We start from the raw sequence: 25821 nt of genomic DNA on the forward strand, positions 1-25821 counted from the left end.
TGTTACTCCAGACCCACAATCATATATTTGACTCAAAGCTCCACTCTGAAGTGCTCTAACAAGCTGTGTCAAGCATGGCTCAGGTGGTAGCACTCTCACCGTGGGGTCCGAAAGTTGTAGGTTCAAATCCCACACCAGAATTTGAGCATCAAAATCAAGGCTGACACTCCAGTACCTTATTGAGGGAGTGTTGCATTACTGGGAGTGCTGTCTTTTGGATGAGATGTCAAACTGATGCACCTTGGAACCTTTCAGATCCCATGACAATATTTTGAAGACAAGTAAGGGAATTATTAACCGCAGCCAATATTTATCCCTTCTGTAAGCTGGTTAATGGGAGCAGCATGGTGGCACAGTGGTTAGCACTGCTGCCTATGGTGCGGAGGACCCAGGTTTGATCCCGGTTCTGGGTCACTATCTGTGTGGAGTTTGCACATTCTCCCGTGTCTGCGAGGGTTTCACCCCCACGACCCAAAGATGTGCATAGTAGGTGGATTGGCCATGATAAATTGCCATTAGTGTCCAAAACAAAAAAGGTTAGATGGGCTTACAGGGATAGGGTGGAGGTGTAGGTGCAGGGTGGAGGTATGGGCTGAGGTAGGGTGCTATTTCTAAGGGCCGGTGTAGACTCAATAGGCCAAATGGCCTTCTTCTGGGGCAGCATGGTGGCACAGTGGTTAGCACTGCTGCCTCACAGCTCCAGAGTCCTGGGGCAGGATTCTCCCCTACCCGGCGGGGCGGGGGGTCCTGGCGTAGCGGAGTGGTGCCAACCACTCCGGCGTCGGGCCTCCCCAAAGGTGCGGAATTCTCCGCACCTTTAGGGGCCAAGCCCTCACAATGAGAGGCTGGGGCGGAATTCTCCGCTCCCCACGCGGCCTGGGAGAATCGCGGGAGGGTCTCCCGACATTTTTTAACCCCGCCCTGGAGCCCCCGCGATTCTCCCCCCCCTCGGAAAAATTGCCGCTCGCTGTTTTTCACGGCAAACGGCGATTCTCCGAGCCCGATGGGCCGAGCGGCCGGCCCTTCACACCCGTTTCACCATGGCAGCAACCACACCTGGTCGCTGCATTCGTGAAACGGGCGCCAGATGCCCGTTTGGGGCATCTAGGGTCTCGATTTGGACGGGAGCACCACGACTGTGCTCCAGAGGGGACAGGCCCGTCGGGACAGCATCCAAAACGGACGTACTCTTTCCCCTCCGCCGCCCGGCAAGATCAAGCCGCCACATCTTGCTGGGCGGCGGTGGAGAAAGACGCATGCGTGGGTTCATGCCATCTGCGCGGTGATGTCATCCGCGCATGCGCGGGTTGAAACCGGCAACCCGCGCATGCGCGGATGACATCATGAAAAGTGCCTTTCGCGCGTCATCTCTGGCGGCCGAGAACGACGGGGGCCCGCTCCTAGCCCCCCGGGTGGGGGTGATTTAGGTGCGGGGAGCAGGCCCCGAGGCCGTCATGAACCACGGCCGAGTTCACGACGGCCTCCGCGATTTTTGGCCTTGGTGGAGAATACCGCCCTAGGTCCGTGCCGGAGCGGTTGGCACCACACCGACTGGCGCCCAAACCGGCTCCAGCAGCCTTTGACGCCTGCTGCCCGGAGTCGGGGCTGGCCGAAAGGCCTTGGCCAGTTCGCGCATGCGGCGGTGTGTCAGCTGCCGCTGACGTCACCACCGGCGCTTGCGCGCTGGGGGATTCTCTTCCGCCTCCGCCATGGTGGAGGCCGTGGCGGCGGCGGAAGAAAAAGAGTGCCCCCACAGCACTGGCCCGCCCGCCTATCGGTGGGCCCCGATCGCGGGCCTGGCCACCGTGGGGGCACCCCTCGGGGTCCGATCGCCCCGCGCCCCCCAGGACCCCAGGGGCCCGCTCGCGCTGCCGATCCCGCCGCCACCAGAGGTGGTTCAATCCACGGTGGCGGGAGAGGCCTCCCAGCGCCGGGACTTGGGCACATCGCGGGCCTCAGAATCGCCGCAGGGGGCTCGCCGATCGACGGGTGGTGTTTCCCGCCCCCGCCATTTCCCGGGTGGCGGAGAATTTCTGCCATGGCGGGGGCGGGATTTTCGGCGGCCCCGGGCGATTCTCCGACCCTGGTGTGATGCACTTTGCAAAGTCCTCCGGTCATGAAGGGAACCATATGTATGCAAGTCACTTTTTTCAAACTGACTACAAAGTATATAAACTGCTGTTGGTTCACAAGGCAACTCATGCCCACCTTCCCTGGGCTACAAGGGTTGGTCTATAAGTGATGCCCTTACCAATAAAGCCAACAGTTGGAAAATGAAAATCGAAAGCTTTACCGTGGGGCAGCACGTTAGCATGGTTGTTAGCATAAATGCTTCACAGCTCCAGGGTCCCAGGTTCGGTTCCCGGCTGGGTCACTGTCTGTGCGGAGTCTGCACGTCATCCCCGTGTGTGCGTGGGTTTCCTCCGGGTGCTCCGGTTTCCTCCCACAGTCCAAAGATGTGCGGGTTAGGTGGATTGGCCATGCTAAATTGCCCGTAGTGTCCTAAAAGTAAGGTTAAGGGGGGGTTGTTGGGTTACGGGTATAGTGTGGATACGTGGGTTTGAGTAGGGTGATCATTGCTCGGCACAACATCGAGGGGCGGAGGGCCTGTTCTGTGCTGTACTGTTCTATGTTCTATGTTACCGCCAATGTGGCTGACACCCAGCTGCTCTCTGAGGTAGTTCAGCAAGTCACTCAGGGTATCAAACCTTTCCAGGGCAATCACCCATGAGCAATAAATACCAACCTTGCCAGCAATGCCCACCAGCACCCAAAAAACCCTGAGGGACACATCAAGAATATTGACCATGGACGGTCATGTCAATTAACTGAGTTACATCTTTCCCCAATTTTCAATGAAAACATGAAGAGGGAAGGGACTTACAAATTGCAGCTGATGTGAATATTGTCTGCTTTTATACTATTGGTCAAAGTACAAATTACCACCTTGTTGAGGGAAAAGAGTAGGAAACAAAACTGCAGAAATAAGTTTTAGTTTGAAAAGAGTTACCGGAAAGTGGAAAGTCCACGGCTGGCGACAGTAAAAAAGAGGGAATGGGAAAAAGAAAGAAAGGAGAGGCAGAAAGAGGCTCAGACAGACTACAGGGAGAGAGAGTTAAAAGAGAGAGAAAGTGAGATAAGGATGAGAGAAGAACGATACAGAGACAGAGGAAGGGGAGAAAAAGATGCAGAAAAGAAGAGAAAGGAAGAGCAAAGAGCAAGAAGCAATGAGAGATAAAATAAAGTCATTGGGTGGTCTTCACAGTTTCAAAGGGGCAGTGCCCGACATGCCTCTGCCATTAATTCTACATGACCTTGCTGCCTGATATTTACTGTTCTGTTTAGCCCCTCTTAAAGACACACGCAGGGCTGTAGATCTCTGTTTAACCATGAGCAGATGGAGGCCTCAAACTTGATCACAAATAATTTTCCCCTCCACTAGCTCTGAAGAAAGCCTGGCACTTTGATAATGTCATCAGCACCATCCAATTATCCCCGGCGTCTGTCACAGGAGACAGTGGAAAGGGAGGCTGCGGCCAGGGACAGGCTTACACTTGACTTCAGCTTCTTCCCACATCTGTCCCTCTGGCTCTGATGAAATTCTCCCTGGCAAGTCCCATTTACCAAAATGTGGCGCACTGCCCCATTGCTCCTCGCACTGCGCCACTGCTCAGCTCCACAGCATTAATCATCCATTCACAGAGAGAACGTCCCATCTGCTTGTCACTTAACTCGCTGATCGCACCAGTTGCCTCCGTTCAGTCACCCAGAAAAACCCTATTGTTTTCATGCAACAGTTAGGAACATCTTCCTATTGTGTAAAAGTCGTACAATCATCTGTGCATATTCCAAGTAATGAAATATTAACTGTTTCACACTCAGAAACCCGAACTAGCAGGAAATACACTCATAGAGAAAGGCAGGTTCGCATTTCTACTGCGGCCCTTCATCACGAGCAGTGGGGAGCTTTTACTTTTGTTCAAATAAGAAAGTAAGAAATGTATTGTTTGCACAGTTCTCGCTAATTGGTCTGTCCGTTCAGCCCAAATAGTTGGGCGGTATCCCAGTTTAGTGGTTTACCTATTGAAAAAATGAATCGGCCTCTTGATTAAAGGTCTCTCAGAACAAAAGAACAGGAGGAGGCCATTCAGCCCCTTCATCCTATTCCGCCAATCAATAAGATCATGACTGAGCTGCTGTCTAAGACCCCATGGGCGCCATTTAACCTCTGCGTTGTGCCCGGCGCAGATCTGGTCACACTGGGTAAATAGCAGGAAAGGCCAAAATCGAGATTTGCAGTAGGCACAAATCAGTTTGCCATCTAACCGACCTGCCCCCAATAACGAGTTCCAGATCTCGCCCAGACATGTCATTAACCCCAATTTTCATTAATTTGAACCTCATTAGTGAGATCGAAATCTAATGATCGAAACCTCCCTGGAATTAACTTGTTCCTCAGCAAGAATCACGTGGGCGTTGTTTAGTGCCCCTTTTTAAGAACTTGAAGTTGGCACAATGGCCGCTGAGGGGAACTGAAGAGGTGAGTAGCCATTTTCATTTTCAGCAGCTCAAGGGCACTGGAGCAACTGCCCCAGTTCTCGGTGGGGGGGGGGGGGGGGGGGGGGGGGGGGGGGAGAGGGGTTGGCTTGGTCAGGGGACTGAAGCATTCCAGGTCAGGGGTCATTCCTGGGCCGGAGTTTGGGTGAGGGGCTTTTCATCTGTGAAGCCTTCAAGCCATTTTTAAATATTGTGGACACCCATAACAGGGGCAACTACAGCTGCTGGCTTTCTGACAGACCAAACAGACCCCTGTTCTTGGGTATATGTGGAAGGTCACTTTAACTTTCTTTGACTGTGAGCAGCTGAAGGCTACTGCTAATAAGGAATTGCCCTTGTTAGTTCTGAGAGCATTTTACAGCTGCAGATTGTGTTTGCTGCTTGCTCCTTCTGGTGGCTGCAAATGCCTGATGGCTGCTGTTGCTATTTCCTTCCTTTTTTGTAGCCGGAAAGAAGGACTTTTTTCTCAGATACCTGGGTCCTGGAATACCGAGCTCAGGGGACATATGAGACCAGAAGGCAATCCAGTTTGAAGCAAGAAAACACTGCGGGACCCGATGCACAACATTGATCCAACTGGGCCACCTGATGTCGTCACTGAAGAAATGTTTCGAAGATTGCTGATGCGTTTGTTGTTGGTGTGATGAGCGCTACATGTAACTGGCATCTCTGCTACATGTAACTGGCATGTCACCGCAGGTTAAACACGCTGGAAAATGAAGTATGAGTGCGAGCTAGCTAGTAATATAAAGGAAGATAGGAAGGGTTTTTTTCAATATATAAAAGGTAAGAGAGAGGCAAAAATAGACATTGGACCACTGGAAAATGTGGCTGGAGAAGTAATAATAGGAAACAAAGAAATGGCAGATGAACTGAATAGTTACTTTGCATCAGTCTTCACGGTGGAAGACACCACTAGGATGCCAGAGCTCCAGGAGAATCAGCGGGCAGAGGTGAGTGCAGCGGCCATCACTAAGGAGAAGGTTCTGGCGAAACAGATTGGTTTGAAGGTGGATAAGTCACCTGGACCGGATGGACTACACCCCATGGTTCTAAAAGAGATAGCTGAGGAGATTGTGGAAGCATTGGTGGTGATCTTTCAGGAATCGCTGGAGGCAGGAAGGATCCCAGAGGACTGGAAAGTGGCTAATGTAACACCACTGTTTAAGAAGGGAGGGAGGCAGAAGATGGGAAATTATAGGCCAGTTAGCCTGACTTCCGTCATTGGTAAGATTTTAGAGTCTGTTATTAAAGATGAGATTGCAAAGTAGTTGGAAGTTCATGATAAAATATCACTGAGTCAGCACGACTTTGTCTGACAAATCTGTTAGAGTTCTTTGAGGAGGCAACAAGGAAGTTAACAAAGGAGAACCAATGGACGTGATTTCTTTAGATTTGACAAGGTGCCGCATAGGAGACTGTTAAATAAGTTAAGAGTCCATGGTGTTAAGGGTAAGATCCTGGCATGGATAGAGAATTTGCTGACTGGCAGAAGGCAGAGAGTGGGGATAAAGGGGTCTTTTTCAGGATGGCAGCCAGTGACTAGTGGTGTGCCTCAGGGGTCTGTGCTGGGACCACAACTTTTCACAATATACATTAATGATCTGGAAGAAAGAACTGAAGGCAGTGTTGCTAAGTTTGCAGATGATACAAAGATCTGTAGAGGGACAGGTAGTTTTGAGGATGCAAGGGGGCTGCAGAAGGACTTGGACAAGCTAGAAGAGTGGGCATTGAAGTGGCAAATGAGATACAATGTGGAAAAGTGTGAGGTTATGCACTTTGCAAGGAAGAATTTAGGCAGAAACTATTTTCTAAATGGGGAAGTGCTCAGGAAATCAGAAGTACAAAGGGACTTGGGAGTCCTTGTTCATGATTCTCTTAAGGTTAATGTGCAGGTTCAGTCAGTAGTTAAGAAGGCAAATGCAATGTTAGCATTCATGTTGAGAGGGCTAGAATACAAGACCAGGGATGTACTTCTGAGGCTGTATAAGGCTCTGGTCAGACCCCATTTGGAGTATTGTGAGCAGATTTGGGCCCCGTATCTAAGGAAGGATATGCCGGCCTTGGAAAGGGTCCAGAGGAGGTCCACAAGAATGATCCCTGGAATGAAGAACTTATTGTATGAGGAATGGTTGAGGACTTTGGGTCTGTACTCAGAGTTTAGAAGGATGAGGAGGAATCATATTGAAACTTCCAGGATACTGTGAGGCCTGGATAGAGTGGATGTAGAGAGGATGTTTCCACTTGTAGGAAAAACTAGAACCAGAGGACACAATCTCAGACTAAAGGGACGATCCTTTAAAACAGAGATGAGGAGGAATTCTTTCAGCCAGAGGCTGGTGAATCTGTGGAACTCTTTGACGCAGAAGGCTGTGGAGGCCAAATCATTGAGTGTCTTTAAGACAGAGATAGATAGGTTTTTGACTAATAAGGGGATCAGGGGTTATTGGGAGAAGGCAGGAGAATGGGAATGAGAAAATATCAGCCATGATTGAATGGCGGAACAGATTCAATGGGCCGAGTGGCCTAATTCTGCTCCTATTTCTTATGGTCTTGTGGTCTTAAGTCAAGGATATTCAACTGTATCTTAAGCGCCTGACCATGGTCTCTCTAATGTTCCCAGCAAGGTTCTGGGGTCTAGGGGCTCCTGATGTGGCCGGGGATTAGTGTGCAGAGCGAGGTTCTCCAGCACTACTGGCTCGCTGGATGGCACTCTGAGAGAAGGCGGGAGGCTTGGGGATCTGAGGTTCCTGGGGTGGAAACCCTCACTGATTGTCAATCTCTCTGCTTCTCAAATTCCTTAGAGATACCAAAGTAGATGGTGGTGTCAGTCTGCAGAGAATGCCCTGCCAGAGGAGGCAGCAGCGTCAACGCAATCTGGAGACGGCACCCCATGTGCAGGGGGCTGCCGCACACCCCGATGACCCAGCCACCCATCAGGCTGAGGAAGACCTCAGAGGAGGACGCCAGCAATGGCCCAAGGTGCACAGGCGACATTGGTCTTTTGAGGATATGACATACAGCATGTGCCACAGGAGACTCCATCCTAACAAAGAGACAGTGTGGCACCTGTGCCACGTCCTTGCGGACTTTGCACCCTGTGGTTGAGGAAGACACCCGCTCCCAGTGGCTGCGAAGGTCACAGAAGCCCTGAACCACGAAGCCAAAGATTCATTCCAATGTGTGTATGGGGGACTTGTGTGGCATTTCACAAGCTACAGCCCACAAGTGCATCTGTGAGGTAATGGATGCCCTGTATGCCAAGCAGCAGACTATATCACCTTTGAGCTGGACCAGGCCCACCAAGATGTCCAGGCTGGAGAATTCTCCACCATCGCTAGGATTCCCCAGGTCCAGGGGGTAATTGATGACACGCATGTCGCCTGATGCACACCGTGGCATCAGGGAATGCCCTTAATTAATAGGAAGGGGTTCCACTCCCAGCATGTTCAGCCTATGTTTAATCAACACCTCCCAGCGTCTCCGAGATCCATCCCAGGATGGCGGGTTGGCTCTTGGGGGATAAGGTGTACTCACTAACATCTTGGCTGATAACGTCAGTTGGGAGACAGAGGCCGAGATCCAATACAACGAGGCCTGTGCTGGCATTGAGCGGTGCAGCGGACTGCTCAAAATGCAATGCACCCTGCAGTACTCCCACTTTGTGGTGGTCTGCTGTTCCTTTACAACCTGGCACAACAGCGGGGCGACATGCTGGAGTAGGAGGTGGGCCATGCGGTCTTGTCTGAGGAGAAGGCAGACCAGAAGGTTATGGATGAGCCAAGGATTGACCCGCAGGAGGAGTTGGAGGATGGAGGACAGGTTGCTGCGAGGGCAGGCATGGCCAGAGGACCAGGGATGCCCTCATCTTCACTGGAGTCTCATAGGACGAGGCCTTGCCAATCAACACCCTCCCCCGCCCCCAATTCTCTTCCTTCCCCTCATTGCCCTCCGTCCTCTCCCACCTTCCTGACTTTCCTGTCCTACCCTCCTAGGATCTGAGTAGCATCACCCCAGGGTGATGGGTCTGTGGCAGCAGTGGCAACAGGTCAATATACAAGGCAGGACAGTGATGATTGAGGAACAGGGATTGGTCAGGGCAACAGGGGATGGCTCCCCAACCCTTCATTGAGTAGTTCCTTGTGATTGTTTACACCTGCCAGACAGAGCAAAAAAGGAGGCCTTGATCCAATGTCTCCTCCAAAAGATAGCACCCGCAGAGCCTAAACTTTGGGTTCAAGCCCTCGGCATGGATCTTCGACTCATGGCCATAAAGACGGATGTGATGTTCCCCACTGAGCCACTGCTTCTTAAAAAACACTAGTGTATCCAATTCTTTTTTTCTCCAATTGAGGGGCAAGTTAACGTGGCCAGTTCACCTTTCCTGCACATCTTTGGGTTGTGGGTGTGAGGTCCATGCAGACACGAGGAGAATGTACAAACTCCACAAGGACAGTTAACTGGGGTTGGGATTGAACCGGATCCTCAATGCCCTGAGGCAGCGGTGCTTACCACTGCGCCACCATGCCGCCCTACACTGAGCCGTTGCTGACATCTTGGGGAAAAAATGAATTAACATGCCAAGCGGTGATCCCGGTCACCTAATGGATCTTCAAAGTGACTAACTCATTACCACTGGAACTAATTTGGTGGTGATTTCTTCCTGCTTGGCCTTACTCACACTGGTTGACAGATGGCGCTGCAGACCCTGGTAGGTGGCTCAATCCCAGCAGCCTTCTCTGTATTGCCATCAATTCACAAAATTTGTTCACATTGAAGTTGATGTTGTCAATTGTCAGGCTGGTAACTGCACAGTGACAATTTGCCACATTCTGGAACTATAGGCTCTGGAACCTTGCCAGGGCCCCTCTGTGAACAGACACCATAGGAGGTATGTTCACCCTGTTGTCAAGAGTTTCCTCATTCCCCTTCACAGAAGCATTGGCAAGGAAAAGGGAAAAGAAACATTCACAAACACACATACACACACAAACACTCGTACACACATACACATACAAACACATGCACACAAACGCATTTGCACACTAACCCACGTACACACAAACATATACAAATATGTACACACATGCACATGCAAACACATGCACACAACAGAAATATTTGTTCATATGGAGGGTAAGTGGCAGTATGAATGGGTTGGGCTGAATAACCTGATTCATGTTGTTGACATATACGCATTTCCACTTCTATGTATCACTGCTTTGGAACATAGAGCTTAGGAAACTGGAGCAGGAGTAGGCCACTCGGCCCGTCAAGCCTGCTCCGCCATTCAATAAGATCATGGATGATCTAAATATAACCTCGATTCTTCATTCCTTCCTATCCCCGATAACCTTTCACCTCCTTGTTAATCAAGAATCTATCTAGCTCTGGCTTCAAACTATTTACAATTTCTGCTTCCACTGCTTTTTAAGGAAGAGGTCTCCAGGGACTTGCGATGCTCTGAGAGAAAGAACTTCTCATCTCCGCATTCAATGAGCGACCCCTAATTTTTAAACCATAATCGCAAGTTCTAGATTCATCAACAGGAGGAAATATCCTCTCCACATCAACCCCACAATAACCCTCAGGATCTTAAAGGTTTCCATCAAGTCACCTTTTACTTTTCTGAACTCTGATGGATACAAACCTCACCACTCCAAAGTTTCCGCGTACAAGCCACCAGTCCTGTAATCTAGTGAACCTTCTCTAAACTGCTTCATTTACATCTTTTCTTAAACAAGGAGATGAGCACTGTACACAATACTCCAGATGTGGGCCAGGATTCTCCATTGTCAGTCCACCTCTCTACCGTTGCTAGCAAGGATGGAGAATTTAGAGTCATTAGGCATAATTCAGTGACCTTGTTTTGCTCAGGCAAGAGCGCCATGAGGTTGGTGATGGCGGGAGAGAGCAAAAATAATAATCGTGACGAGCGCCATGCTGTTTGTGTTGCCACCGGCCAGCTCCCATGGGTGAAATCGGGATGCCACTGTAACATGGTGAGGAACCAATAATCATCGCTTAAGCCCTATTTCCATACAATTAAAGGAAGCCACCACATATTCAATGACCACCCGTGATCCAGCGGCTTCTCCAGCTGATGCCGATTAGTACTCCTTTTGAAAAACGTGAACCTGGTGGAAGGACTGCTGTGGGGAGCCGAGGAGGTGGGCAGCCATCTTCACTCACATGCAATGGGCCCGGGGCAATGGGCTTGCTGTCCCTGCTCTCGGAAGGGGCAATCCCGGTTGGAGGTAAACACAATTGGAGATGGGGGGGTGTGCTATGCTGGGGGGAGACAACTGTGTGCTGGTCCTCCATGCTAACTCCTAGACCATGTGTTCCCATTCTGGGATCAACCCTAGTCCCTGCCTGCCCCACTGACCATCCGTAATTCCACTGACTGCTGGGGTATCTGGCCGTATGGCTGAAGTATATAGCTAATAGGGAATTGGCAATCGTGGTTAAGTGAGCACTTCACACATCCAAAGTGGATCCCCGTGGGTGGGCAGGCCATAGTATGTGGGGCTCATAGCCCAGCATCCCAATCACACCTTGATACATGGACACTGTGCTTGCACACTGTGGGGAGCAGCACCACAGATTCAGCAGCCAATGTCCGAACACCCAGGGATGGGCCCGAGCCCCGGGCATATGTCACGACCGGGTGTGCATGGGAAGGGCGTGTCGGGTGGGGGTGGGGGGGGGCAGCGGGGAGGGACCAGGACCCCATCTCTGGGGGGGGGGGGGCATGAGATTAGAGGTTGGCCCACATCGCGGAACAAAGAGCCAGAGGCGTCATACTGGTTGTGGTGAGGACATTTTAATGTTTATCGTCCAAGTGTGCAACACTGTCCCACTCCCCCGATGGTGCCACCCCAGGATCCCCACCCACCCTCCCTCCCCCCTAACCTCAGAACTTAATTTTACCAGTCATTTTGCAAATAGAGAGCAGAATGCACTTGAAATTACAGTCCGCAGTGCAAAAAATTAAGGGTCTTATTGTTATGGGCCTTGGGTCATGCAGGGTGCGATTCAGGGGCCACATTGCGTTTGAGCGAGAGCACAACAAGGCTGGTGCATGGCGGAAGAGGCCTAAAACAAGAACCGCACCGGGCGGCAAACAGTTTGCGATGCAACTGGCCCGCTCCCGCAGGCAGAATCGGGATCCCGCCGTAGCGTGGCGAGAAGCTAATATCACCACTTAAACCATATTTCCAAACAATTAATGGGAGCCACCCGATATCCAACAACCTCTCGTAATCCAGGCAATGAGCCCAGGCAAACGGGCTTTCTGCATCGGTGCTCAGAGGGGGGGATGGGAGGGGGGAGAGGTGGGCCATCCTCAGCTGGGAGGTGGGGGGCCACCCTTGGCTGGGCTGGTCTGCCATGAGAGGTGGATCGGAGCTGTGGGTAGGGAGGGGCTGCTCCACTGGGGGGGTGTCACTCCAGCAGGTTCATTGCCAATTGGAGGAGTCCCGGAGTTTACGGGTGCAGGAGATGCTACCGGAAATGTGCGGTACCGAGGCCAACACTGCTAAGGTGGTTTCTGCAGCGGAGTGCACGGTGCATGACGTCAGCAGCATTAGTGGACGTGTCCAGGGCATAGTGCAGTTGATGACGGCCATGGCTGAGGGCCTTAGCAGAATGTCCGACTCGCAGGGGACATTACTCAGTACCAGGCTGACTTTAATGTGATGCTGCGGGACATGTCACGCTCTCAGATAGGAATGGCCGAGACGCACAGATGCGGAAAGCCTGTTTGCCTGGACGCATTGCCTGGATTATGGGAAGCCGTTGGTTATGATGGGGTGGCTCCCATTAATTGTTTGGAAGTATGGTTAAAGTGGTGATATTGGCTTCTCGCCACGCTACTGCGGAATCCCGATTTTGCCTGTGGGAGCGGGCCGGTTGCATGGCAGACTGTTTGGCGCCCGACGCGGTTCTTGTTTTTGTCCTCTCCTGCCATTCACCGACCTTGTTGCGCTTTCGCTCGAGCGCAATGTGGCTACTGAATCGCGCCCAGCATGACTGAAGGCCCATAACAATAAGACCCTTAATTGTCTATACTGCAGACTGTAATTTCAAGTGCATTCCGCTCTCCATTTGCAAAATGACAGCATGATGAAGCAGAAGTGTCAACTAATTTTACATAAATGACAGAAATGAACTGTTACCCTTTTCACCAGCTCCAGTTACCATCACAATAATAGATTATTCAACTTTCCTTCTTGTTACAGTCAGTTACAGTCAGTTTACAAATCATCAGTCTCTGAACTGATTGGCACTAAGCCTAAAGGAGAGATCTTATCATCTCACGCAGGCTGGCCCAGGATCAAACTGACACATTTTGCTTTTCCAGATAGAGGTGAGCAAACAAAGCTGGCTTCTGACCACTCGTTCTACTCTTTGGGCTGAGGATTGGCTTTCTAAACTGCCAATTAAATCCGAGAATGAATGACCCCCCCCAGCAGAAATACGATGGCAACTGCATTGCCTATTTTAGTTAAAGCCTTTCCCCACCCATTACTCAAAGTATTAGATGAAGATCATTCTAACACTCAAAGGTGCAAGCAGGTCTGGGATCTGTTCAATAGCCTGCCATTGTCTCAGAACAGATTGCACACTGGATTCCAGCTTTTAGCTAAACGGCAACATGAAAAAATACTGTTTGAAGATGTTTAACACAACATACATAAATAATATTTGTAATAATAACAATTAAAAAAAATAAATTTTGAGTACCCAATTGTTTTTTTCCAATTAACGGGAAATTTAGCGTGGCCAACCCACCTAGCCTGCACATCTTTGGGTTGTGGGGGTGATACCCACGCAGACATGGGGAGAATGTGCAAATTCTACTCGGACAGTGACCCAGAGCCGGGATCGAACCTGGGTACTCAGCACCGTAGTTCCAGTGCTAATCACTGTGCCACATGCCTCCCCATAATGATAATTATACTCATATTTTTAATATAATGTTAACATTAGTATTTGTATCTAATAACCAATGAGAATCACACTTTAATGATGCTTTATAAAAGAAAAGTTTCAGTCGGAGAATGTCCGGCCGGTCAGTTCGATTAGTAGCCTCTGAATCGGACGGTTGTCGGTCCAAGTCCCACTTTGGGAAACTCAAGCACAAAATCTAGATTGACACTCAAGCGCGGACCCGCTGTATTTTTGGATGAGATGTTAAACTGAGTCTGCTCTTTCAGGTGGTGTAGGAGACTCATGGCACAATTCGAAGAGTAAGGGTAAAGATCCCATGGGTAAAGACTTGGTTCCATGCCCATCTTTTGTGTTCCCCAAACAGGGTTTGCAAAGGCTGACATTTTTAACACGTTAAATTGGTGTGTACATTTCATCGAACACATTATGAAAACACTCTGCTTTCCTGTACAGGTATTTTCAATGTTACAAGCTGTTAAACCATATGGCACACAATAGCAGCTATTTCAGTGAGATTAGAATCAACCAGGAGGAATATAGGACTAGAAGTAAGCCACATAGTCTTCAAACCTGTTCGAACATGACATAAGGTAATGGTTGATTTGCGGCCCACCTTCATATGCCTGTATTTGACCCTTAAAATCATTGGTGAACAAAAATCTATCAACACAAATTTAAAATTTACAATTGATCTAGCTTCAATTTCCCTTCACAGAAAAGAGTTCCAACCTCGACCTTCCTTTATGTGTGGAAGTGTTTTCTAATTTCACTCCTGGCAGAACTGCCTCGAATTTTAAGTCTAAATCCGCCAGGCCTCAGCTCCTCAATCAGCAAAACAACTTCCTCTCAGTCTTCCCTACATATCTCGTTTAATAACTTGAAAATTCAACCAAGTCCTCCCTTCAGGAGGGGACACAAGTCTCGTCTGTGCGGTCTCTCCTGCTATATTAACCCTGAGGATGAACAGTGAGTTTTCGCAACCCATTCACTGGGCTTTCTGAAAGAACGTTTCATTGTACTATGCTTCTCTGTAATTGAAATTGCTAATGTTCAAAATAAAAGTTTAAAAAGTTTTTTTTAGAAAAATGCATATTTTACAGGAACATGATTGTACATCAGCTGTGGTCCAGTTAGTAGCATCCTCGTCTCTGAATCACAGTGCTATGTCACGAAACAGCCGGTGCTGATTCAAATCACCTAAATTGGTTACCTGGTTGTGACAGAAGGTTATGAACTGGACATAACGTATGATATTGAGAGGCTGAGATGTGATGCCTCAGAAATAATTCAGAATCAGGAAACATCCAACAATGTTCAGCTCAATGAGAATGGTGCACACAACATAGAACCATAGCAACCTAAAGTTCAAAAGGAGGCCATTCGGTCCATCTACTCTGCACCGACCCTCTGAAAGTGAACCCTACCTAGGCCCACTCCCCTACCCTATCCCTGTAACCCATAACCCCACCTCACCTGCACATCTTTTGACACTAAGGGGAAATTTTGGCATGGCCAATCTACCTTCTCCAGAGAAGAGTGATCATAGCATGATAGAATTTCAAATTCAGCTTGAGGGCAGGAAACGTGTCCTGTATTAATAGCTATAATGGTCTTGTACACGTGTCAGTAGTTTACAACGGGCCTACGTGGCACACAAAGCATGCAATGCACTTGTAACTGGAGAATTATACATACACTGTGATCTTCCTCTGTGTGTTGTTAGCAAAGTACAGATAGCAAGATGGGATCTCCTGAACACCAAGTGTCTTTGTGAGGTTCTCCTCACTGCTCAGAACTCTACGGACAGCGATGTTATCGTATTGCAGCATATCCAGGATCACCTATGGGGAAAACAGGCACAGAAGCTTTCATCAGACCACCTAGAAAAAGAGAGCCTGAAACAACACCACAGGAGAATGAAGTTGCATGGCCGACGTTGGTTCTGCTGATCATTTTAGTCACGCTTTAGGGATACCCATTTCATATTGTCATGTGAGAGTACCTTTAAGAATGTGTTTTTAAGAAATGTATCTTTAAGAAATGGGTGTTTATCAGTGATGCCAGAGTGTGGGTGGAGCTGGGCTGTCTGTCAGCTTTTTGCTTTCGTTTTAGGCTGTTTGCTGCAGGGTGTGTTTTAGTTTTGTTTTCGGAGCTGGATAGAAGGTGTATGAGTCTCTCTCTCTCTGTCAAGCAAAGACTGTAAATTGATCCTTTGGTGATTTAAAACTAATAACTGCTCTCAGTAGTGACTTTAACCTGACGTGCTTCTGTTTAAAGGTTTTTTTCAATCTTATGGATTGAAAAGGACAGCTTAAGCATTACTTAGTGTTGTATTCTTTGGGGGTTGTATTTGAATTGATGGTTGCTAAGATGTTCACTGTATGTTTTAAAAAGGTTAACTTGAGTTCATAGAATAAACATTGTTTTGCTTTAATACATACTTTTTCATTTCTGCTGTACCACACCTGTAGAGTGGGCCGTGTGCTCCCCATACCACAATCTATTAAAAGTTGTGGGTCAGGTGAACTCATGATACACTTTGGGGTTCTCTAAATCCTGGCCCATAACAATTTTCAGAATATTTTCTTCCCCCCTCCTGCCCCCCACCCACCCCAAAAGTGATTAATTTGCCTGCTGCGAATCTTACCAATGGAGGGACTAACAAGTAACTTACCTCAAAACTCAATCCAATTAGTTTAAACAGTGATAGGAATGGTTCCTGAACAGCAATAATGGAATCTGCTCCTATACTTGACATTGGAGTAACACACTGATTGGAAACTTTATACTGAAGCACTCCAGTGCAGCTTGAAAATTCTCAGTTCCCCGTTGAAGTAATGACAGCCAACCACTTTCGTTTTAACTAAGTGGAAACGCAGGAAACTAGGAACATTAAAATGAAATATAACATTTCAAGGTATTTCTTTCTACTGTCTTTTAGATGAAATGTTAACCATAGAACCCAAAGAATTCCTACAGAGCAGAAGGAGGGCATTCAGCCCATCGAATCAGAGGCCTGAGGTCCTATCTGTATTCTTGGATGGATGTAAAAGATGCCATGACATTGTTTGGCTGAAGAACAGGGGGCTTATCCCTGGTGCCTTGGCTAATATTTATTCCTCAATAATGCTTTACATGACAGGTTAGAACACTTAACAAACGCCTTTGTCATTTATGTGGATAACTAAGTGGAAAAAAGAGACTGGGTTCTCCATTGCAAATCCGCCCTGCTACTGCTGCTAGCTCGGACAGAGAATTTGGCTGTTCATTGGAGGAGGGATTCTCTACTCATGCCACTTGTCATTGGGATTTCCCATTGAAACCACCCCACACTGCCGGGAAACCCATGGGTGGGAGTGTGCTACTGGCGGGACCAGAGAATCCCGCCGCCAGAGTACAGCCGGAGAATCCCACCCCCAGTTTCATTTTTGTAGAACTGAAACTCATCATTGTAAAAAACAAAAATAGTTCTCAGCAAAGGAGATGCGTACAAAACCAGTGTTCCCGTTGAGTTAAATCACCTTGGTGATAACTGGGCTAATGTACTCTTTGTTAATGCCACCAATTATTCATTATCACCCACCACCAGTAACCGAGGAGTAACCACCAGTACTTCAGCCGAACTCAATTCCCTTCTTCAGACAGGCTCCAAGTTTGGATTAAGGTGAAACCATTGATGGGTAAGGTTCACACACAAACATTTAACATGCTCATACTGCATTCCTGAGAGCCCTATTTTTACATAGACATTAATCCATTTGCACTAACCGTTAGGTCAGAAACTGTACCGGATGTAAGCGTATTTATTCCACTGAGCATTTTCCACAGCTCAGATGGAACAGTACAAAAAATCTACACCCTGCTGTCACAACAGAATTATTTGCTTCTCTACACTGCACCAATGACTATACTCCAAAAAGTTGTCAATTGACAACAAAAAAAAGCTTTCTGGGGTCCTAAGGTAATGAAATGTGCAACATAAATGTAAGTATTTTCTTCCGCAGCACATTGAAATGGCTGCTTGCATTATACCAAATAAGTTGCTGGGCCAACCTCATGACATTGGAAACCTACAGGAGGTTTCAGAGCGAGGCATTCATTCAGCCTGCTTGTTGAAGCCTCTAATTATTGTCAGTTTTACAGCATTGTGGACTTGCCTCTCTTGTGTTACAAGAAAGATTGCTTGGAAATGGGCCCCTGCTGTGTGGTGTCATCATTCACCTACCAAGACATAATTTCAACAAAAAAGAATGAATGTCGCATTTAGAAATGCATTAATTCCCCAAAGCAGACAGATTTTATTTGAAGAGGCACATTAATCTCCCCTCCACTTCACTGGATTCCTGATCATATCCAAACCCAATGGAAGATTGACTCTTGATAACTTCACATGTAAATTGTGTCAGTGCCTCCTCACCCTTTAGAATGATAATGCTCTTATTGCTACAGGCTTATGAAAGAATGGAAAGGAACAATAGTGTCCTATCAAGAGAGTGAATATTTCCCTTCTGACTATGTTTTATAACAGTGAGCAATCAGAGCAAAGCTTCCTTGGCTATCCTCTTTACCCTCAACCCTGCCTACAGAAGGCTATTCCCAACTGTAACTCATCAGCCATCCGGTGAGTGCAATTAGGATTTTAGTCCCAAACTATGGAAATAAAGTTATGGAACTGGGATTGAAGCATCCAAATGCATTTGTTTCAGAATTAAATACCCAACAGGATGATACTGTCTCTCAATTACATTGTTATGGTTAAGAGGAACGGGTGATGGGTATTAATTGTCTTTGAGCACATGTAAATAGGGAATAGGTGGTCACCCTGACTGACTGTCTGCCCCTCTATCCGGCAACATTCGTGGTCGGGCAGCCTCGGAGAGAGAGCACCCTGCGTCCATCGGTATGCTTCAGGTCTTCCACGACTGGTGGGCACCCTGAGAGCTGGGTGCATCACCCCAGGAATGACGATTTGTTTTAATTAGTTAAGTTTCCTTTTGATGTTTTATGTTGGTTACAGTGCCCGTGGCTGCCACATCCTCTTACTTTTGCTTAAGGGAATGTTGAAAAGGATTGGTGATAGGAAACACATATGGAGCCAAAACACAAACACAGAGTAGTGAGGCCAAATGGACTATTGCTGTGCTCTATCTTCTACTCCTAGTTGGATATGGACCCACAAGGTCCAGGCTGACCCATCCCCTCTGTTTAGTAACCATTATTCTCATGTGAGCCCAGACAATGGATATTGGCAGGCCTTTCCAACATTGGCCTTAGTCTTTGCCCAAACTTCCCAATTGGAATATTGAGGTGATTTACTTTCCTATCCTCAAATGACAAACCTTGCTGACTGAAAAATAAAATTCACCTTCTCAGAAGCAGAAAATTCAGCTGACCGATTTTCTTTTTTCTCAGTATCTCCAGGTACTGAGGCCAGCTACAACGTTCCAACAATGACTTGACTTCCATCTGTGAGTTCACTGTTAAGTAAGCATTTCCTGGTCTGTGTGGCTCCAATCGAATATGTGCCGTTACTCAGTCAGCCTCAACCCCAGCCTGTTTTTAGGGGCAGAATGGGCCATTGTGCCCATTGAGCTTATTCCATCATTTTATTAGCCATGGTAGTTGGTGTAGTCCCAATTCTTTACTTCTACCCAGATAACAAATCCTGAGTAAATGCCCCTCCCCAGATAAGATACCCTAGGTAAATGCCTCTCTCCAGATTCCATATCATGAGTACATACCCCTCTTCAGATTCCATATCCTGAAGTAAGTACTCCTCTCCAAATTCTGTAACACCAAGCATCTAACCGTGTTGAAAACGGCGTAACTATTCTTCATCTATGATCTTCAAAAATAGCACACTCCATATTCTCAAAACCTTTTGTGTGAAGAGTCACCTTGAGTTGGATTTGTTAAAATTATAATCATGCCCTCTTGTTCTAGGGAGAAGTGTTGTTCCTTACGTCCCTTCCCTGGTATTGTTGTGACTTTATAAGTGAGCTCAGTACACATTTGGCGGGGTTTTCCCGCCAGTCCACTTGCCCGTTGACAGCACCCCTCATCACTGGGAAACCTGAGTGCTGACGTGGACTGGAATTTCCTGCCGGTGTGAGCAGCCTTGAAATCCCGCACACAGTCTCTTATCAGAAGCAGGTCTCACCAAAATGGGTACTAACCTGGCAAACAGTCTCTGAGGCTAGTATTGCCTTACAGATTTATGAAAAATGGGTACTTAGACACTTAGACACACATCCAACCAAATTGGTGTGACTTGGGAGGAGAGCTTTTAGCTGTTGTTGTTCTCTGACATTGCTGTCCTTGGCCTTAAAGGAAGTGAGATTCTGTTAAAATAAACTTGGTCAGTAACTGCAGTGTTACATTTTGCATTTTGTTTTTAAAAAAAGGAAAATGACTACATTCTTCTCAGCCTGGTCACATCATCCATGTATTGGGAAATGAGTATTGAGGTGTGTGTTTTATTTATGGTGTTACTGGGCTGAATTGTACGAGGTCCTTGGGCTTTTAGCAATCTGTGAGGATGTCATGGTTGTGTTGTAATTCGCTGACTGACCACTGGGAGTCTCATTAGTATATAAATGAAATGTTAGAGTCAGGTGACGTCAGACTGACTGGAGAGCTGGAAGAGAGGTTACTTGTGCTTGATTATACTGCTTTTCGTCTGTTGTTTTGTATGTAGTTTACCCACAGCTAATGTTAATAAATCGTATATACCTTTAACTACAAGTGTTCTTGTAATATCAATCAGGCAATCCAACAAGAACATTACACAACCCTTTTCAACACAGTGATGGGCAGAAACTCTAGGGAAGATTAACAGGCATCCTTGAAACAGAATTAGATTGGTGCTACAATTGACTAGATAAAAAATTAGGAATTGAATTCGAAAAACATGTGGCTTACCTCTCGGCCTAGGTAGGAGCTCTCTTGTTCAACAATCAGTGCCAGATACTGAACATTGTTGCCAGCAAAGAAGTTCTGTACCTCTGCCAAACTATAATTGAAGAAATGGAAATTATATATATATAATTTTTACACCTATATCCTATTCCTTAGAAATCTGAACATTTGAAAGTGTCTCTCAGCCTTCCCATGTTAACACATTTTAAGTCTGAAAACTGCTGGTCAGAGAAAGATCCATTGTCATGACAAAGAAATGGAGGCAGTAAGGATTGTGGACCAATCCTGGTTCACGTCACTCAATGGCAGGTTCTATGCAAGTCGGTCAATTATCGAGACAAAATCAAAAAATATTGGATAATTCAGCAGATCTGACAGTATCTGTGGAGAAAGTCTGGATGACTCTTTGTCAAAGCTGGCCTTATAGAGTATCAGGCAGTTATCAAGATGCGGCCAATCAAATCATTGAGTAAAGTGACAAGCCCGAGATGCTTCGGTACAAGTACAGGTAGCACTTCTAACATGTCAATTCAGCAGGATTTAAGTATCGGTCTTAATGGTTACCAAGAGCATTGACTTCCACTTCTGTAACATTGCCCATTTCTGCACATGCTCTTCTCATCTGCTACTGAAACTCTCATTCGTGCATTTATCACTTCAGGACCCATCTATTCCAATGCTCACCTGGCTCTCCTCTCACCTTGCTGTAAACCAGAGCTTGTTTAGAACACTGTTGCCCATATCCTATCTCATACCCATTCACCCATCATTCCTGTTCTTGCTGACCTACATTGACTTCCAGTTGGCCATCCATCCATTTTAAAATTCTCGACCTTTCTTTCAGATCTCTCTGTGACCATGTCCCGAACTATCTCTGTAACATTTTCCATATCTGGACTCACATCACTCTGACATGTTGAGCACCACTGCTCCACCATGAGTGGTCATGCCTTCAGCTGCCTAGGCTCTGGAATTCCCTCTCTAAACCTCTTCGCTACTCTGTCTCCCTCCTCCTCCCACTAAGAAACTCCTTAAAACCTACCTCTTTGATCAAGCCTTTGACTGCCTTTCCTAAGAGATATCCTTACGTGTCTTGGTGTCAAATTCGGTTTGATGAAGCTCCTATGAAGCACTTTGGGACATTTTTATATGTTGACGATGCTGTTGTAAATGTAAAGTTGCTGCATTCTACAGTTGCTGGGAATTGGAACACTTTTCCAATACAAGTTCCCGGTGTCAGCACTCTCAGACGAGGAACAGGATAGATTAAATGTAGTGTACTATGCTTTGACACAAACATTGATCGCCCTTCTTCCTCACAAATATAGAATCATAGAATCCCTACGGTGCAGAAGGAGGCCAATTGGCCCGCCCAGTCTGCACCGACCCTCGGCCCACTCCCCCGCCCCATCCCTGTAACCCCACTTAACCTTTGGATACAAAGGGTAAATTTAGCATGGCTAATCGATCTAACCTGCACATCTTTAGGGGGAAACCGGAGCACCCGGAGTAAACAAATGCAAACACGGCGAGTAAGTGCAAACTCCACACAGTCTCCCCAAGGCCAGAATTGAACCCGGGTCCCTGGAGCTGTGAGGCAGCAGTGATAACCACTGCGCTACCATGGCGCATACGGCATTACCATTCCCGTGTCTCACACCAACCAACATTGTGACTTCTGAGAGGGAACTGTTAAACTTATAGGGTGGAATTTTAGCCAGCTTGAATCATCCGGTGCCACCAAAATCAATGGAGTTTTGAACAGTTCGCCACATTTTCCGGCCCCACCGCAATTGGTCTATGAGATTCCGCGCGTGGAATCCGGTTACTGTTGTGCTGCTCAGGATAGGGTGAAGGTCAGCCCAAGCTCATTCAATGTAGGATCTTCGGAGCTGGGCGACAGAGAACTGTCTGGTCTGAATTCAAACCTAGCTCGCTGAAGTGAAAGGTCCCTGCGTATTCGAGGTTGTTTAAACATGGCAATCTCAGCCTTCTACACTGCCATTAGCCTAACTTGTGAATTGCTCCTTTGGCAAAAATCTGAGGTGGAATTTTAGGGTCATCCAACTGACAGATGGTGAAACTGCAACTCTGCACCACTAGATTTCCACACGCACTCAACATAACTGTCAAACTTTGCCTCAGCGAGAAGACGTATCCTCCATCTGACACTTGCATGACCTTTCACCCTCGTGGGGCGACCCCCATTTATTAAAACATCAACCTCTGCTTCCGCCTCCAGCAATCCCATTTAACACCTTGAAAGCCCAGACAAATGTAAGCCCTTTCAGGATTTCACATCTGACCTCTGCCCTTTAAACCCATACATCAGCACGACAATTCCAGATTGAAATCATTTCGCTTGTGACTTTTATAAATTCTTACCTATTTTAAACAATTTTGTACAGAAGATTCATCCCCACATCCAGCTACTCATATTTCCCCAGCTGAGAGGGCAGGAGGTAAGTCACTGAATAATTATAATTGTCCTGTAGAAGTAGATACTGAAGGGTACTGCAGTTTAATCTTAACCCCTCTAAAGTTTCAAATGGTCTATGCTGATGTAAAAGAACAAGAACAAAGAAAAGTACAGCACAGGAACAGGCCCTTCGGCCCTCCAAGCCTGTGCCGACCATGCTGCCCGTCTAAACTAAAATCTGCTGCACTTCCTGGGTCCATATCCCTCTATTCCCATCCTATTCATGTATTTGTCAAGATGCCCCTTAAATGTCACTATCGTCCCTGCTTCCACCACCTCCTCCAGCAGCGGGTTCCAGGCATCCACTACCCTCTGTGTAAAAAACTTGCCTCGTACATCTCCTCTAAACCTTGCCCCTCGCATCTTAAATCTATGCCCCCTAGTAATTGACCCCTCTACCCTGGAAAAAACCTCTGACTATCCACTCTGTCTATGCCCCTCATAATTTTGTAGACCTCTATCAGGTCGCCCCTCAATCTCTGTCGTTCCAGTGAGAACAAACCGAGTTTATTCAACCGCTCCTCATAACTAATGCCCTCCATACCTGGCAACATCCTGGTAAATCTCTTCTGCACCCTCTCTAAAGCTTCCACATCCTTCTGGTAGTGTGGCAACCAGAATTGAACACTATACTCCAAATGTGGCCGAACTAAGGTTCTATACAGCTGCAACATGACTTGCCAATTCTTATACTCAATGCCCCGGCCAATGAAGGCAAGCATGCCGTATGTCTTCTTGACTACCTTCTCCACCTGTGTTGCCCCTTTCAGTGGCCTGTGGACCTGTACATCTAGATCTCTCTGACTGTCATCCATTCTGCTGTATCCATTCTGCTTAAACATTCACATTTCCATCCATGATGGGAAATCATAGAATCATAGAATCCCTACAGGGCAGAAGGTTTTCATTTGGCCCATCGACTCTGCACCGACCCTCCGAAAGTGAACTCTACAGAGGGCCACACCCTGCCCTATCCCCATAACCCCATTTAACCTGCACACCGTTGCACACTAAGGGGCAATTTAGCATGGCCAATCCACCTAACCTGCACATTTTTGGACTACGGGAGGAAATCGGAGCACCTGGAGGAAACCCACGCAGACACGGAGAGAAAGTGCAAACTCCACATCTGAGGTCAAAATTATACCTGTGTCCTTGGCGCTGTGAGGCAACAGTGTTAACCACTGTGCTGCCATGCCACCCTTAGTCCTTAGTAGACCCTAATTGCTTCACACCCCTTGATCTGCATCGCACCTCCCCTTCACTTCCTCAGTAGAAGAGACACAGACATTGAAGTGTAATCTGGACATTACTGGCTTACCCTTCAGTTACCAAACATGCTCCACAAGGCTTCACCTCCCTCAGCCAAAACCGACTGGCACATTGGGGCAATTCTGGAATGTAAACATAAAACCCCCACTTCTCCTCTAAATGATTAACTGTGTCCTCACACCCCTCTCCTCGGTACACCCCCCACCATCACCAGCATGTGAGAAGAGCTCATGAAGAGTTTTCTGGTACCAAGATGGAGACTGTTTGTTCTGGTGTTGATGCTCCTCCCCCTTCCCAAGTTCCCTTGTCCACCAAGCTCAGCAAACCCCAGCTTCCCCCACACCTCATTCCTATCCGATTGCAGCCTGAATATCCCGAATAATGGTTCTTCTGTCAGCCCTAGCAGGATCATCTCCAGATTGTGGCAAAAATCTATCTGTGGTCTTCTTTCTTTACCTTCATACCATCCCAGAGATTATCTGCAGGCAAAAAGGGTCGGATTTCACATGTAAACTCACTGCCCTTGACCACTTCTCTGTCGTTATGGTGTCAACCTGTTTGACCAACATCCTGCCTTGAATGCGCCATGATTTCCCACAACTAAACACTGAAATCTTTAGCCCCCCTCACTCTGAATTCCATATCCTTGCCAATAACTCCATCTCCAGCCACCATCTCAAACTAACCCAAACTGTGCGTCCTTCAGATCATGCTTGACCCCAAGCTGATCTCATGATCCCAAATTCTTGCCATCATAAAATTCCACCAGAATATTGTTGAAATCTACCCCGTCTCAGTACATGTCAAATGTGGCATGCATTGCCCAAAAGAGCAGCAGAAACAGATCCAAGAGGACTCTTCAATAAGGCTAATGTGTGTGCTGCTGCAGAATGAGCAGAGGCTTGGGATTACACAGATCATAGAATTTACAGTGCAGAAGGAGGCCATTCGGCCCATTGAGTCTACACCGGCCCTTGAAAGAGCACCCTACCTGAGCCCACAGCTTCACCCTGTCACCCTAACCCAGCAACTCCAACTAACCTTTGGACACTACAGGGCAATTTAGCATGACCAATCCACGTAATCCGCACATCTTTGGACTGTGGGAGGAAACCGGAGCACACGGAGGAAACCCACGCAGAAACGTGGAGAACGTGCAGACTCCACACAGACAGTGACCCAAGCCAGGAATCAAACCCAGGCCCCTGGCGCTGTGAAGCAAAAGTGCTAACCACTGTGCTACCGTGCCGCCGCATTAGTAGCTATTTCAGAAAGCCAGCATTGACGTGATGTACTGAGTGGCCACCTTCAATGCTGTCTGATTCTACAAAGGCATCTTGCGACCCACAATTGCCCCCAGTCTGAAGGGTGGAGTGCAGGAGACATTGCTAAGGAATCCCCCACCTTTTACAGTCCCGAGTGCTCCGCTCTGACTTTCTGTTGCAGGTACATGTAAAGGTGGGCAGTACAAAGCATGACTGTGACACCCTGGAGTCACAGCCTCGGCTTACACACCATGAGTCACGGTCACAGAGGAAAGCGAGTGAAGGACACAGGAAAGGAGATAAGAACAGGACATCGCATCTGAACGTGTCAGTGTGGGTCTTACGAGGAGAGGTTGAGGGTGCTAGGCCTTTTCT

At 47.5% G+C, this 25821-nt stretch overlaps 1 protein-coding gene across 2 annotated transcripts in view; it reads right to left on the bottom strand.

The window, feature by feature from the left end:
• The window catches only part of qsox1 (quiescin Q6 sulfhydryl oxidase 1), a 170796-nt gene that overhangs the window by 72741 nt on the left and 72234 nt on the right, over window positions 1–25821 (bottom strand). For both annotated transcript variants that reach the window (XM_038794995.1, XM_038794994.1), the window contains exons 5-6: window positions 20434–20524; window positions 15208–15353 (exon numbers count right to left, since the gene is read on the bottom strand). In XM_038794995.1, coding sequence (XP_038650923.1) covers window positions 15208–15353; window positions 20434–20524 — 237 coding nt within the window. The remainder of the gene's footprint in view (window positions 1–15207; window positions 15354–20433; window positions 20525–25821) is intronic.

This window comes from Scyliorhinus canicula, chromosome 4 (assembly GCF_902713615.1).
Source record: "Scyliorhinus canicula chromosome 4, sScyCan1.1, whole genome shotgun sequence".
In the NCBI taxonomy this organism is placed as follows: domain Eukaryota; kingdom Metazoa; phylum Chordata; class Chondrichthyes; order Carcharhiniformes; family Scyliorhinidae; genus Scyliorhinus; species Scyliorhinus canicula.